The sequence below is a fragment of the Brassica oleracea genome, unplaced genomic scaffold (assembly GCF_000695525.1).
Source record: "Brassica oleracea var. oleracea cultivar TO1000 unplaced genomic scaffold, BOL UnpScaffold01158, whole genome shotgun sequence".
Taxonomy (NCBI): Eukaryota; Viridiplantae; Streptophyta; class Magnoliopsida; order Brassicales; family Brassicaceae; genus Brassica; species Brassica oleracea.
In genome coordinates, this window is record NW_013617716.1 from 5,501 (window position 1) to 20,127 (window position 14,627).

Genomic DNA, 14,627 nt, shown 5'->3' on the forward strand with positions numbered 1-14,627 from the left:
TTTTTTTTGAAATTCCGAGGAAATGAACCCTCGAAAATTTCCGACGAACATTTCCTCGGAATAAGTCATCGGAATATACCGAGAGACTCCTTCCTCGGAATTTTCTGAGGGCTCCGTTCCTCGGAAATTCCCGATGAAAATTCCGAGGAACATTTCGTCGAAACTTCCGAGGATTGGACCATCGGAAAGTCCATTGAAATATCCTGAGGAAGTTCTCCCTCGGTATATCCCGAGGACCTTTCCGACGAACTGGTGGTCCTCGGAGTTTCCTCGGAAATGCATTTCCTCGGAATTCTTTCGGAAATTTCCGAGGGATTTCCGAGAAAAAATGAATTTCCGAGGAGTTATTTCCGAGGACTTGTTTCGTCGGTATGTCGTCGGAATAACGTTATTCCGACGACATACCGACAATTTTTTCCCTCGGTATGCCGCTGTTTTCTTGTAGTGTTATATCACAGTAACCCTGGTTCGAGCCACAGACTTGACAATTTTTCACACTTTTTAAAAGTGGGACCCACTTACCTGCTGGCGTGTCGCATCAAGAGTGATGAAAATGACTCATTATAATGTAGATTCTAACTAGATTTTGATCCGTGTTTAAAAATAGACAGATTGGTTTTTTCACTTATTGATCTGATTTTAAAACTATCACTATTTTTTTTTGTTTCAATCCTAAAAATTTAGTTTTTATCATTTATTTTTATTTTCAAAATGTAGTATTTGTTCGAAATAGATTTAGAAATAATATGTGTGATTTAATATTATAGATTCCATATTGGTGAAATGTAGTAACAACATTAAATTTTGATTTTAAATCGAAAATGAGTTTCTCTTCACGTCAATTTCTTTTGTAACTTGTTCTGCTCAAACCCTTGATCGTTCACGTAGTTCACCTCAGTTTGGTGATTGGTAGGCCCTGCAAAAGTCTGTAAGAGAATTTTTTCTCCGACATCCTGACATGAGTTAGCTATTTTTTTATCTCTCTGCATCAGCATGTCTATCTTTGTATTCAACTTCTCGATCTTCTAAACTTCCACGCTGCTCTTTCGTCATGTTGAGGATGTGCTCACTAGAATAACCATGATGAGGGTCGTTGTAATGACTCGCATAAGGAACTGGCATGTGGTCACAAAAAAACTGGCTTGACCAGTAATATTCAACACCAAGGGAGTAAGAGAAAGCGTTTAAATAAGCATAGGAAAGTCATAAATAGTTTGAGGAAGGTATACAAGATATCAGAATGATTGCTTGTTCGTGTTCGAATGTTATTATAGTTGGGCAATCCAACTTTTTGCCTGATAATGTTTGTAATATTTGACATGAAAATAAAATTTTATTTATTTGGTGTACTCCGTTTTAGTAGATTAGATTATATTTCCTTAGCTCGTTTACGAACATAAAAAAAATCATATTTTTGCCGCCGGATGTTCCATCAGTTTCAATATTACGACAAAAAACGTTTTCCAGACTAGAGATAACACAAATGATTGCAGCCACATGCACGATGATAATTGATAAATACCCCACCAGAGAAAGCAAATTAAAAGGCCTATCTTCTTCTACTTCTTCGATATCCCGTAGCTATAGAACTTCATACGCAAACAAAGCAATGGCTATCTCAAAAGCTTTTCCATTGCTTCTGGTCTTGTTGCTAGTCCTCAACTTAACATTCTCCTTTTGTAATGCCGTTAAGCAATGCCCTCCTCCCACAAAACAATCATCCATGAAATGTCCAAGAGACACGGTCAAGTTTGGAGTGTGTGGCAGCTGGTTAGGTCTAGTTCATGAGGTCATCGGTACACCACCGAGCCAGGAGTGTTGCTCACTTGTCAAAGGTTTGGCTGATCTTGAAGCTGCCATTTGTCTTTGCACCGCCCTTAAAACCAGCCTACTCGGAGTCGCCCCGGTTAAACTTCCTGTTGCTCTCACTTTGCATCTCAACTCTTGTGGCAAGACTCTTCCTCAGGGATTTGTCTGTTGATCTTGAACCAATTGTTATCTTGTAAACGAATTGTTTCGTTTTTTTCTTTTATTGTATTTCATATTCCTATTTTTATGCAACATCTATTTTTATATAAAAGTCTTTTTATATAAAAATTTCTTCTTGAATTCTTTAGATTCGGAAATCTTAATTGTGAGGTTGCGAAGACAAACTTAAATCAAAACCTAAAATTAACAAATCATTGATAGGGGTAAAAAATGTGAAGATATTGTAAGCTTCAAAGTCAATGGAGATCTACTTCGTCTTTTACATGGTTTGGAGAAACAAAAATTACATGTATTTCAAAATGTATTATTCTTGCTTACACAGAAAATATCACAAAAAAATCTGAGATTTATATTTTGATTTGCTTTAAAATATTGTGTAGAACAAAAAAAATCTTCAAATATGATGATATTCCAAAAATCTCTATAGTGAAGAATTTACAATCCATGGAAAACATAGACTATGTGAATGACCACCTCCCCAATCCAGCTATGGTCTGCAAAGTTTCGACACTTTGACAAAACAGTTTTAATTCAGGTTTTGACGGCCATGACGAGTGGTGCGAGATCTCAGATCGAAGTTCACTTTGTTAGGATCTTTGTGGATGGAGAGATGGAGATTGGTAAAATCGAAGGTTTCTTGGGATTCATATGGACAAGCTATATTTGGAACGGCTTGAAATTTCGGTGGACGATGATGTGTTGATTGGGGATGTCAAAGGGTTTCGTTCAACTATGCTTACACCTATTATGCGACCACTTTCAAGAGCAGAGAAACAAGATCAAAGTAGATATGGGGACAACAATGGTGACAATAACAGGAGTAAGGATCTCTCTGAGCTTCTTTTGCTTTTTAAATTTCTTATGGATAAGTGTTGGACTATTGCTAGAAAATTCCATGGGTTTTTTCTTGGTTTTCATGTCTTTGCTTTGAGTTTGCTATATTTTAATGCCAAAACTGAACAGAAAAACAGCAAAGTTGTCCTTTGGTATAATATCATCTTTAAGTTATCTTTTTATTATAATCTTTTTTATAATCCCAAAACAAACCATTGATTAATCAATTAAACACATTAAACACAATTTAAAAGTTTAATTGAAATTTAAAATTTTTAATAAAAAGGAAAAAAACGTTGTAAAAATGTTAAAATTTAAAAGTTTAATTTTTTTTATAAAAAAAAAGTTTAATAAAACTAAAACGTTTTAAACTTTTTATAAAAATAAAACTTTATAAAACATTTTTATAAAGTTTATTTAACGTTTTTGATTAAAAACTTTTTATAGATTTTTATTTTTATAAAGTTTACAAAGTTTATTTTTATTAATTTTTTATTAAAAACGTTTTACATAGTTTTATTTTTATTAAAAACGTTTTACAAAGTTTTATTTTTATTTTATACAAAAATTTTAAAAACGTTTAAATTAAAAATTTTATTTTTTAATTAAAACGTATAATAAAAAGGAAAAAAAATGTTTTTAAAGAAAATGTTTGATAAAAAGGAAAAATGAATACACGTTTTAGGAAAGTTGGAATATTACAAAAAAAGATTTGATATTTTTGACTAGGTAAATTGACCTATACACGTTTTAGAGAAGTTAGAATATTATAAATATTTTTAGAATATTTTCTTAACCGAAACTTTTAGAATTTTTACCAAAATCAGGTTTTCTTATCCGTAGAAGACACTTTCTATACTGTGTAGAACCAAGACAAAATTCTCATATGCAGATTTCTACCTCATGTAGTCGTTTGAGTAGTGTCTAGATTTCGAATTCCTAAAATTTTAGAATACCTCATAAATACCTCATAAAAGTAAAAACTACATTCGTATTATACCAAAAGTACAACCATGCTGTTTTTCTGTTCAGGTTTGGGAAATTTTCCTTATTTTTATTTCTATCGGAAACAAAACAAGATTTTTAATTTTATCCAAGGGGTTAATGGTATGTGGAGAAGTTGAAACCTGATATGGAAGTATCAGAGTTACACTGGATTGAGATCTCCTACAACATGGCTATCCCCGATTTTGAAATGGTTGGGTTTTGAGCAAAGCTTCCATTGATTGGGAAGCTTTTGCTTCCACGGACAAACTCTGATAACAAAAACGGATATAGCCATGTTCTTTTGATAAACGCTGCGTCCAGCGTCGGCGGTTCCAAATACTCACTACGCCTGCTTTGAATGAAAGAAATAAAATGACGTAGATAGTGATGACGAGATTAAAAATTGTCACCGGAACAGGGAAAAGAGTCGCAGGTGTGATTATAACTGCCGCTAGAATTTTAAACGATCACAATTGATCGGAAATCCGGCGCTGCATCTCTTATAATTAACACGGCTCAGTGGTTTCTCTGCAATCTTGCTCTTAGAAACAACAGAAATACAAAGCTTTTGGAGCCGCTGATGTTGGACGCAGCGTTTATTAAAAGAACAGAGCTCAATCTGTGAATACTGCAAAGCCCTTCAACTTTGAGGCTGCAAGTATATGTATATATGGCTTTACCCACAAAATTTGTTGGGTACCCCTTTAAAGTCAGGAAAGTGAGGAATGACTTAAAGACGAGTTTGGGGGGGGGGGGTTGCTTCACCTAACGCTTAAGTTGGTCAAGGTACAGACCAACTTAAGCGTTAGGATTCGTTTCTGTAATTTATATATTTGAATTTTCTTGTGTTCATTAGAAATCTAATGTGTGTTTGCTTTGTCAGACTTTTAGGTAAAGACCATCTCTTACTTGTCTGTCATTTTCAGATCCGACAAAGCAAGGAGACTTTTAGAGGATGAGAATGTCCAAAGTCTTATGCCTACAAAGTAAGCACTAAAAGTCTTTGCATACTATTCTCTCACTAATAAGTAACTCCCTAGTTAAGATCTTTTGTAATCTTAAATAACTAACTAATCTGTTTTATTATAGAAGAGTTTGAAGATTAGAAAAATAACTTTTGATTCAACAAAGATCTCTCAAGAACACAAACACATACATATTAAACTGAAAATAAAAAACAGAGGACATAACAGAAAGACAAAACAGAGCACTGAGAAATTGGGCAATGAGGCAGCCACTTATTTACTTTGAGCATATTATTACTGTGACTGAAGCAGAATCATTTTCTTTTCCTTTTGTCTCACTGAAGGATCTTCTGGGAAGCTGGCCTGTTGGTGATCTCTGCCACCCACTCGCTGACATGTGGACGCTCGTCGAAGAGCTTTTTGGTGGGAGTTCCGAGCAAGTACTGAATCACTGGAATGTGGTGCAGATCGGTCAAAGTAAAAGTTTCACCAGCCAAATACTTGAACTCCTTGAGCCTAGCCTCATACACATCAAGGACCGTGGCTAACTTAGCCTCTTCTTCTTCAACAACGGCTTGGTCAGTGGTCATGCCATAGAAGAGCTTGAACACTTGTTCCCAAGCAAGCTTTGAAGCCACTGGGTCGAAGTGGTGAGCTTCTACTTCCATTCCAATAGCCATGATTGCGTAGTGGGATATGTTCTTGGAGTCGGCTGGGAGAAGGTTGGTTCCTTCCTCTTCATATCGGTGAGCTATGTACTGAGTAATCGCTCTTGATTCTACACGAAAGAATCAAATCTTGTTAGTGAAATTTTCAAATCAGGGATGACGATTCAAGAAAACGTTCATACCGAAGAGCTTGAGGTCTCCATCTTCAAAGGCGGGAACTTTACCAAAAGGCTGTAACGTCAATCAAAAACAAAACATTAAAGATTCAGACCAAGATTTGTCAAAAGTGGTTGGTCTTGTCTCAAAACTCATGGTTACATATAAATACTTACGTTGCGGGAGAGGAAGGGCTCTTTCTTGTGCTCGCCGTCTTTGAGCTCGACATGAACGAGCTCAAAGTCGAGGTTCTTCTCGTGGAGGGTGAGGAGGACTCTCCTGGTGGCAGTGGAAGCAGCGTGTCCGAAAACTTTGATACCTGCCATTGATTTTGATTACAAAAGAAACTCTTTGAAATGTGATGTGTTTAATGTTGAATGTGAAGGTGATGAAACAAGAGACAAGTAATGATGGTATATTTATACAAGTAGAAAACAGAGCATTTTAATGGATTCTCATTAATGTTTAATATTGTTTTAGCTGATCAATAATGCATCTACAAGACCGTCGCAAACCAATATTGACTAGTCTTCTTTGGAGGATTAGTCAAACTGGAATGAGATTGTTTAACGCTTGATTATTTGTTTTTTACAATTTGGTTATGAGATATCGTTTTTAAATAATAAAGCATTCAATGAATGTCATCAAAGAAAAGATCAAACAAGTGTGTACTAACGCCCAAATGTCTCAAACTTCCACCTAATAGTCAAGCTCCACCTAGTAACGTGACATACACCTTGGCTATTACCGGTTCAGTATTGTTTCGGGATGCTTTTAACCGGCATGATTTCTCGGTTAAATGGGTTTCTATTGATGTGAAATTTGGTTGTACATGTTTTACCCGGGTTTTGGTTTACAACTTTACTTGATTGACACACTCTTGGTTAGCATATCGGGCATGACTTCTTCCCGGTTCAAAGGTTTTTTTTTAATTTAAAGTTTATTTATGTGGAATTCTGGTTGAAAGGTTCCTTTTAATGTTGAGTTATTACCATTCAAACTCGTGACTGAAACTTTTTAAAAAATTAGCCAATGCAAGGTGAGTATGAACAAATGTAATAAATAATGATAAGCAAAGCTGTTAAGATGGCATTTTCAAAGGATTATTTTTTTGTTTGTTTCTACTCTTCTTTTGTTGACCATCCGTAGAAAAATAAAGACAATTTTGTAAGGTAGCCTATCATATTCCTTTAAGGTGTCCCAAAAGACCTGTCAAGCTCGTCCATTTCTCAAGTGCACTAGCCGATGACACAAACGCGAGCTTAGATGACTCTCTATCGTTCTTGTTCACTGCGTAACCAAGTTTCAATAAGATATTTCTTATGACTTTTAAATGGATAAATTTGATTCTTGTGAACAGAGAAGTTAAGAAGAACAACGAACCTGATGTAATAAGAGAAGCTAAAGATGAATTAAATGTTTCCACTTTCCACCTCTGTATTTTCTTCCGGGCTTGCACTCAGCTGTCGTTACAACACAAAGAACGAGCTTGACTAAACCGTAAAAAGAAAATCTACCTTATGCAGAGAGAGAACCAGTTGAATATAAATATAATCAATCCATTTGACCATTGTGAGTTAAAAAAAAAAAAGGAGAAAGAAAAAGAGCTTTGTGAAAGCCAAATTAACGGTTTTGACCCATCCGGTATCAATGCCTTTCCCTAAGACCAAACATGCAGCTTCCAGATCATTGTTCTCAATGGCTTGTCCTACTTTGCTTAACTTGTAAACAAGATCCTGCAAATACCCTACAAACAAGACAATGACAGAAATAACAAAAAGGTCAAAAACCTTTCCATCTATTTGTTCTGATTACTTAATCAATCATCATCAGATTAGTGTTCAATGTAAGTAACACTAGAACAAGACAGATAACAATATGTAGACCATATACCAGAAAGAGAAGACCCATATATCCCTAAAAGAGTAAAACTTGTCCATAAATATCTTCTGATTACGTCATGTAGCATTGGAAGGATACAAAACCAGAGTAACTTTTTAATGTAAATGGCATTGGAACAAAGCCAATTAACTAACTATGAAGACCATAACACAATGAGGAAACACATTTGTCCTATAAGAGTAAACTTTTCATCAACTATAAAGACTGTTGATTCTTCAGGTTACTGCTACATGTAACTTCAAAGTCTGAGTAACTTTCTTCTAAACACAAGTACACATCCCAAACTTTGCAAATTCTCGAACACATAGAAAAAAACCCAGCAACACAAAGATGAAAGACTGATTGTTTTCAGAAATACCCTTTTCATTGACAGCAGAGTTAAGAACAGCTCGTCGCTCAATCCTCTTTTTCCGATCTTGCTTCACTTTCTCCAGAAGCTCTCCACGAGACCAGACGCAAGAAAGCTGATCATAAACCCAAGAGACAGTTCTCGTCTGTTCCATGACAGAGACGATATTATCTGGTTCTTGATGTTTGCTGAGCACGCAATTTTGTTATTCTTGGAAGACGTGGATGAAGAGAGAGTGGAGGAGAATAGTGAGTTTAGGGTTGATGAACAAAGGAGAGTGACTTCACCATGTTTCCTTGTCAGTCTTCAAAAAAATTCCTGCTTTGCATGGTTTTTAGATGGTGATGATCGATGGATGATGATGATGGGTGATAACGTCTCACGTTGCGTTGCGTTGTGTTATTTTCCTCCAATCAATTGATTAAGTTGATTTCTTTTAGAGAAACCAAGCGGACCAACCATACTAAAATTGAGCTAAATCAAGCGAAACTGCGGTTGTAAATTGAGCTAAACCAAAACCAATTTAAATATTTTAAATAAAAATATTCAGATAAATTAAACATCAGTAAATTCTTTTTGTATATATTTATAAATATTCTCAATAGTAATTATATTTAAAATGTTATATCATATAAATTATTATAATTAATATTTTAAATAGAAAATTATATTTTATATATTCAACTATCTATTGATTTTGATTCAGTTAGAATATTTCGGACAATAAAAAACAAATCAACTATTTATAAAATTTTGATTCGATTTCTTCTTTTAATTGTGTTTGGTTTTTGCCCAGACCAAATCATAGTAATTTATCTACTATGACTAACATCTACCGACTACAAAATTGTTGGGACCGAAACATTGGTTTTGCAATGTGACCACTTGGGATAAATCATTTTACCATAGACAACAATCACCGAATACAAAAACTCTAGACTTTAAATTACCTTAAAACAAAATTCTACTACTAGGTCATATAGAAGCAAGCAAATCCACATTTTGTGTTATTACTTCCACCACCAAAACTGTCGAAACAAAAACAACTTCCTCATCCTACTATCATAAGCCATGAACGCTCTAGCTTTCACCGGATCACCATTCAGATACTCAAACGCATACATCTGCTTGGCTTCTTCCAATCCATCAATCTCCATCACTGCTTCAAGCAGTTCCTCTGTGTTGATCAAACTTTTGCTTCCTTCCACTGCATCAGCTAGGCGACGAATGCTTGAAGCAACCGCTAACATGGCTTCTTGGAAAGGATCTGAGTTTCTAGGTCGTTTAAGAGGCTGCTTTAAAGGATTTCGAGGAGGGAGATCTTGAGGCTCTTCATGCAAATACTCATCATCCCCTCCTCCTCCTGCGTAGGACTCTGTTCCATCTGTATCGCTATTATTGTCTTCTGAGCTTGGTAAAGGGAATGAAACAGAGTCTTCTTCAAAGTGTTTAAAGTCGTTTAGGTGATGATTGCTTTCAGCTTTCACCTTGGCATATCGACCTGGGGCTTGATGGTGGTCACCGCATACAGTTCTAAGTTCCTCGTACATCTCAATTTGCTTTCCCTTGAATGCTTTCGCGTCTGGGTGTACCTGTTCCAACCCGTTTTCAAGTTATAACGAACGGTACACCAAAAAAAGAGAAGGTCAAATACTTACTGCAATATATCTTTTCCAGAGGTCATCACTTTCGCAATCGATCATTTTGGTGGTAGCGTTCCACCAGAAACCATCACGACTAAGTATGTCTTTCATGACTCTGTACCGTTTCTTGATTGTCTTGAGGCGATTGATGACTTTTTGGCTATTGAGGTTAAGGTTGAAACGAGTATTAACAGCATGACAAGCAGCAGAGTATGCGTTCTCATTGAAGCATTTGTCAACTTTGTTCCCGTTGTTGGCCTGGAAAGCCAAAGCTTCAATCAGACACTTGTCCATTCCAACGGACCATACAACGTTTCTCCCTTTATGCTTCATCTCTCTTCTCTGTATTGGCAAGCCATATTGATCCATTCCTGATTCATTTATGTCAAAAAGTGGGTTGCCCATTTCATCACAAGAGGAAGCCAATGAAAACAATAGATGATCAAGCAACAAAAGTACAACTGTTTGCATAAATAATCTACAACAAAAGAAAAGGCTTGGTTGGTCACATACACAAACAAAGAAAGATGGGTTGAAACGAATCTGTTGTAAGATGAGAAAACAAATCTATCTAATCATATAGAATTCACATGAAATTTTTAGTTATAGTGAACTTTATTAATATATTCTCATTTTTCTACTCCATATGTGCAATGGACAACAACAGGGTCTACAGATTTCACACTGAATAATCAAACTTGACAGAAATAACATCGCGGAAACACATGCAGTGGTACCCATCTATATAGAAGTAGATGATCATGGTATGTAAAAGGCATTAAACTGAGAAATAGACAGCTAGGGCTATTGATCATCTAGCAACAATGATTGGGAGCACCACAATTCAAACAGTAGTAAGAGAGGAAGCATCTAAAAACTAGTGATACTGAACAATGAAGAGTAGCCTTCAAAGTTAAAACATATCTACTAATGTAAATACCTCATTTAGTGACAGTTTGGATGGAGAAATTTCATATAAGTAACAAAAGGGTCATAGAGAAAGTAACATCATGGAAGCATATGCAGTGGTGTTGAATGACAAACATACACTCTGCTGACAGATTGTACCACCCATAAAAAAAAAAAAAAAAGAGTTTACTAGGCACTAAACACTGAAACGTAGACAGTGAGGGGTTTATGCGCTTCTCAAAGGCATGAAAGCAAGCATCTATAAACTAGTGATATTGAACAAAGCCTTTAAAAGTTAAACCAGGGAAGCAAGATTTAAATATATCTAACTCCCTCCAAGCTAGACAGTTACTGAAGAAACAAACAAGGCGGAAGCTAAAAAAAAAAAAAAAAAAGGCACGAAGCTACCAATTCCAAGAGCTAGTCTCTCACCTTGGGTGAAGACGACGAAATCAGATTCAACCAAGTCTCAGATCGCCGATGATGAACGGAGGAGGACGAGGAGTCAAAAGTGGCTCATTTTCGACGAGGACTTCGATTTAGGGTTGGTTTGTTTGGTCTCGAGAAAACCAAAGTCGTCGACGAAATTTCCCCATTTGCGCTTTCGCAATACGCTGCGTTTCAACCGACCCCTGATTCCTCATCTCCTGCTCTTTTCTTCCCCTTTCTTTCTTTTCCCGGAAAATAAATGAATAAATATTTTTCTCTCTGTTTTATTTTTCGTCTCGGTAATGATCTGCCACGTGGCATCATTACCAAACTTTTAATGTACCGGGTTTTAAATAAGTCCCTACCTAAGAATTGGAAAGCCCCCACCCAACCGGCCTAGTACAATTCTTAACCCTAGCCACCTCCATCCTCATATATATACCCGCCTCCAACTCCATCTTCTACTTCCTATCAATTGAACTATCTTCATGCCTATTGCTCTACTCTTTCGTTACCTTCTTGTTTGAATCGTTTCTTCTTCTTTCCTTCCCCAGCTTTGTCTTTTCATTTGTTTTCAATTTTTTTTTATGTTTCTTACAAAATTTTCAATCTTCGATTGTTGGAGTAACTAGGGGTTTGTAGTGAAGGCAGTGATGATGAAAATCTACCTATTTTATGATTATAAATCTAATTATAAAATTTTACCAATGGATCCTTCTGAGCCTTCTTCGCTTTACAAATATTTTTTTTTTTTTGTTAATTTTGAGTTTCTATAAAATATAGAGCCAGTGGAATGATGATTACTCTTATTCTGAATCATTCTGTCGACCAAAACTCAGACTACAATTATCTGATCATCTGGCTCTCTTCTCTCTACAATTACCTTTGTCAAGTCTGTTTTCCCTCTATTATTGTTTCTTTTGAAACTAGTTTTCAGGTTCTCATTGAACATAAATGGGTCAATTCACTTACCTCATCATTGAAATTGGAGATATACCTTGTAACGAATTAGTACACAATTGAATTTTTTGACCGAATTAAGTTTTTGACATTTTTGAGACTTATCTTTCATCTTTGACTCGAACATGTTACGGAATGAGCACACAGTTTAGGACTCTCAGACTTTCAAAATTTATTAGTTAACTTCTCTTAAGATCAATTATAAAAAGTACAATTATTAAATTTAGTGGGAAAACGGTTGATCAAAAATTCTAAAACATCAACAACAGAATATTTAATCTTTTAATGAAAAAAAAAACACTTTGCTTGTAAATATAATTGTACTGTTAAATTGATCATGTAATTAACAGGCTAAATAGTTTTTCCGTTACCAGTACGTGTTGTTTTTTGTTTGTTGCCCGTTGTTGTTTGCCAATAATCATCTGTAACTATTTCCATTACTTTATACTCTCTCGGATCCTTAATATTACATATTCTTGGAAAAAAAAATTTGTTTAAAAAAAATCCATTTTTTACATTTTCAACACATATTTTATTAACTAATTGCAAATTTCAAAAAAACTTAATTGCACTTACTGAATTGTTATTGGCTTAAAATTATAAAACAAAGATAAACACATAAAAATATGCAAATTTAATGTGTTTTATAAAAATGTGTGAAAAATCTAGAATATGCAACATTAAAAAACAGAGGGAGTATTGCTTAACGTGTTCCAAATTTGGCTTACTATTGGTTACCATTTAGTTTAGCAATTGACTAATATATTTTTTGTAAAAAGTATACCCAAACCATATCAATTCCAACCAAATTAATCAAACTAGATCCTGACCAGCACAACTGTGTGGGTTTTTTTAAAATTAAAATGTTTTAGATTATGCAATAAAATATATTAATAAATTAATATAATTTGGCGTTATATATTATCTAATTTTATAATAATAATATTTGTGTGACGTATAATATTACTATTATAAAATTTATAAATTTTGTATTTTTGTAACAACATTTATTTTGAAAACATTATTATGTAAAAATATTGATTTGCATAATTTTTGTTTTTATTTCTAAATTTGAAACATATGTGAAAATTAAATTAAGTTGAACCTACATAATAGAGAATTTGGTATATAGTTGTTAATTAAACCAATTTAGTATAGTTGTTTAAATAATAAACCTAATTGTTTTTTAACTCATGGGAGTATACAAACGTTAATAACTACAGATACGATATAAATAAAGAACAAATGTTTCATCTATAAAAAATGTGTAAATTAGTTAGTTAAACAAGTGAAAAATATTTAAAGGTGTGACTTTTAAGTGGTCTAAATTTTAAAAAAAAAAGTCATAATTTATGTGCTAAATATATAAGAATTTTTATTTTTAAATTAGAAATAGAAATGAATATTTATTTTAAAAAAAAAATCTTTTAAAATACTTCTTAAATTTAATTTTGAAAATTAAATAAATTTAAAATTGTTATTATCATTAAAATATATTAAAAGTATTTTATATAATTAATATAAAAAATTTACAATCAAAACTAAACTAAAATTTAGTTTCTAATTATACTTTAAGTTAACTAAAACTTTAATTAACTAATTTCGAAAAATATATTTTAAAAAGATTCTAAAAGATATTTGATAGATTTTCTTAGACATTTCTTTAAGATATTTATTAGTATTTCAAATAAAATAAAAATATTATAATTAAGTTATATAAAATTTAATAAATTCTTTAAGGATGGTCCAAATAAAAAAATCACACATTAAATAAGTCATGACTTCTATTTTAATAGGATAGATTTTAACCAAAATAATCGAAAACTTGAGTTTTTAGTCAATAACAAACCAAAACCAAAAACTTATATTAATTTTAGTAAAATTTTAATTAACCAAACTATTCGAATATTGATGGCGACCAACTAGTTTAGATCATCTCCAAAAGAAACTCTACAATTTTAAATATATAATCTTTTGCTCTCTAAAAATAAATTTCAAAACTTCAAATTTAGAGTTTTTAATAGTTTAAATTTGAAACTATTCAAAATTCTAAATTTGAAGTTTCATCTTTTTATTTACATTTTGGGCTTTATAATTAATTACACATCACATTTATGATTTTTAAGTATTTTTTCATTTATCGTTTTAATCTTTTGTAAATCCTAAATTTTTCAAGTTTATTTTTATAAACTTAAATTTTACACATACAGTTAAATAAAAATTTTAAAATAAAATTTATAATATTTTAAAACTAGAATTAGAATACAAGAATATTACAAAAGAAAATTAATAAAAAAAAAAATTTAAATGATAGATGAAAACATAATTATTACACAAATTTAAATATTGCAACAACACTAATAGTCTAGTAAACTTTTTCCGGAATCTCTAAAATATTGTCCAAACAAATTTTGTATAACCGAAGATGAAACATTACAAAAATAATTTTATGGAATAATGTGGTATTTTTCTTATAGTTTAATATTTGATAATGTATTTCTATTTATAATTTTGTATTTTAGTCTAAAATTTTATTCATTAATAGTACTGCTATGTTTTTACATATGTGCTAGTCATTTATAAAAGTTTTATGGATTTACATTAATTATGACAAATATAAAGACCATAGCATAAATTGTAAATAATTTTGAAGTTAGATTTGAAGTTATGCTTTTGGAAAAGAACACCTTGAAACTTTAAATATAGAGTTTTGCAAACTCTAAAATATAGTCTTTTTAGAGATTCTCTTAGTTCATAATAATTTTGTATTATGTTTTAAATATAGAGTTTTGCAAACTCTAAAATAGAGTCTTTTTAGAGATGCTCTTAGTTCATA

The 14,627-nt window shown here is 32.8% G+C and overlaps 3 protein-coding genes and 1 long non-coding RNA gene across 4 annotated transcripts; 1 reads left to right on the top strand and 3 right to left on the bottom strand.

Moving 5' to 3' along the window:
* The first annotated feature begins 1,531 nt into the window (after window positions 1–1,531).
* On the top strand, window positions 1,532–2,102 carry LOC106320977 (putative lipid-binding protein At4g00165). Its single transcript, XM_013759311.1, has one exon. The coding sequence runs from the start codon at window positions 1,610–1,612 to the stop codon at window positions 1,979–1,981; it is 372 nt and encodes a 123-aa protein (XP_013614765.1). The 5' UTR covers window positions 1,532–1,609; the 3' UTR covers window positions 1,982–2,102.
* A 2,808-nt stretch (window positions 2,103–4,910) lies between these two features.
* On the bottom strand, window positions 4,911–6,026 carry LOC106320974 (glutathione S-transferase F3). Its single transcript, XM_013759309.1, has 3 exons — window positions 5,776–6,026; window positions 5,626–5,674; window positions 4,911–5,553 (listed from the first exon to the last, which is right to left on the bottom strand). Exons 1-3 carry the CDS (start codon window positions 5,923–5,925, stop codon window positions 5,111–5,113), a joined length of 642 nt encoding a protein of 213 aa, XP_013614763.1. The 5' UTR covers window positions 5,926–6,026; the 3' UTR covers window positions 4,911–5,110.
* A 668-nt stretch (window positions 6,027–6,694) lies between these two features.
* LOC106320978 lies at window positions 6,695–8,259 on the bottom strand. Its single transcript, XR_001265979.1, has 3 exons — window positions 7,860–8,259; window positions 6,983–7,346; window positions 6,695–6,889 (listed from the first exon to the last, which is right to left on the bottom strand). It is a non-coding gene; the product is annotated as an uncharacterized LOC106320978 (long non-coding RNA).
* Window positions 8,260–8,661: 402 nt separating this feature from the next.
* Window positions 8,662–11,091, bottom strand: LOC106320976. The gene is made up of 3 exons (XM_013759310.1): window positions 10,835–11,091; window positions 9,509–9,864; window positions 8,662–9,442 (listed from the first exon to the last, which is right to left on the bottom strand). Exons 2-3 carry the CDS (start codon window positions 9,860–9,862, stop codon window positions 8,861–8,863), a joined length of 936 nt encoding a protein of 311 aa, XP_013614764.1. The 5' UTR covers window positions 9,863–9,864; window positions 10,835–11,091; the 3' UTR covers window positions 8,662–8,860.
* Between the last annotated feature and the right edge of the window lie 3,536 nt (window positions 11,092–14,627).

Excerpts from the sequence above, each read along its gene's own strand:
- LOC106320977 (XM_013759311.1), top strand. The coding sequence starts at position 1,610 with ATGGCTATCTCAAAAGCTTTTCCATTGCTTCTGGTCTTGTTGCTAGTC.
- LOC106320974 (XM_013759309.1), bottom strand. The coding sequence starts at position 5,925 with ATGGCAGGTATCAAAGTTTTCGGACACGCTGCTTCCACTGCCACCAGG. Across the intron at positions 5,675-5,775 it reads AGCCCTTCCTCTCCCGCAAC|CCTTTTGGTAAAGTTCCCGC; the intron begins GTAAGTATTTAT and ends TTGACGTTACAG. Across the intron at positions 5,554-5,625 it reads TGGAGACCTCAAGCTCTTCG|AATCAAGAGCGATTACTCAG; the intron begins GTATGAACGTTT and ends TCTTTCGTGTAG.
- LOC106320976 (XM_013759310.1), bottom strand. The coding sequence starts at position 9,862 with ATGGATCAATATGGCTTGCCAATACAGAGAAGAGAGATGAAGCATAAA. Across the intron at positions 9,443-9,508 it reads TCTGGAAAAGATATATTGCA|GTACACCCAGACGCGAAAGC; the intron begins GTAAGTATTTGA and ends GGGTTGGAACAG.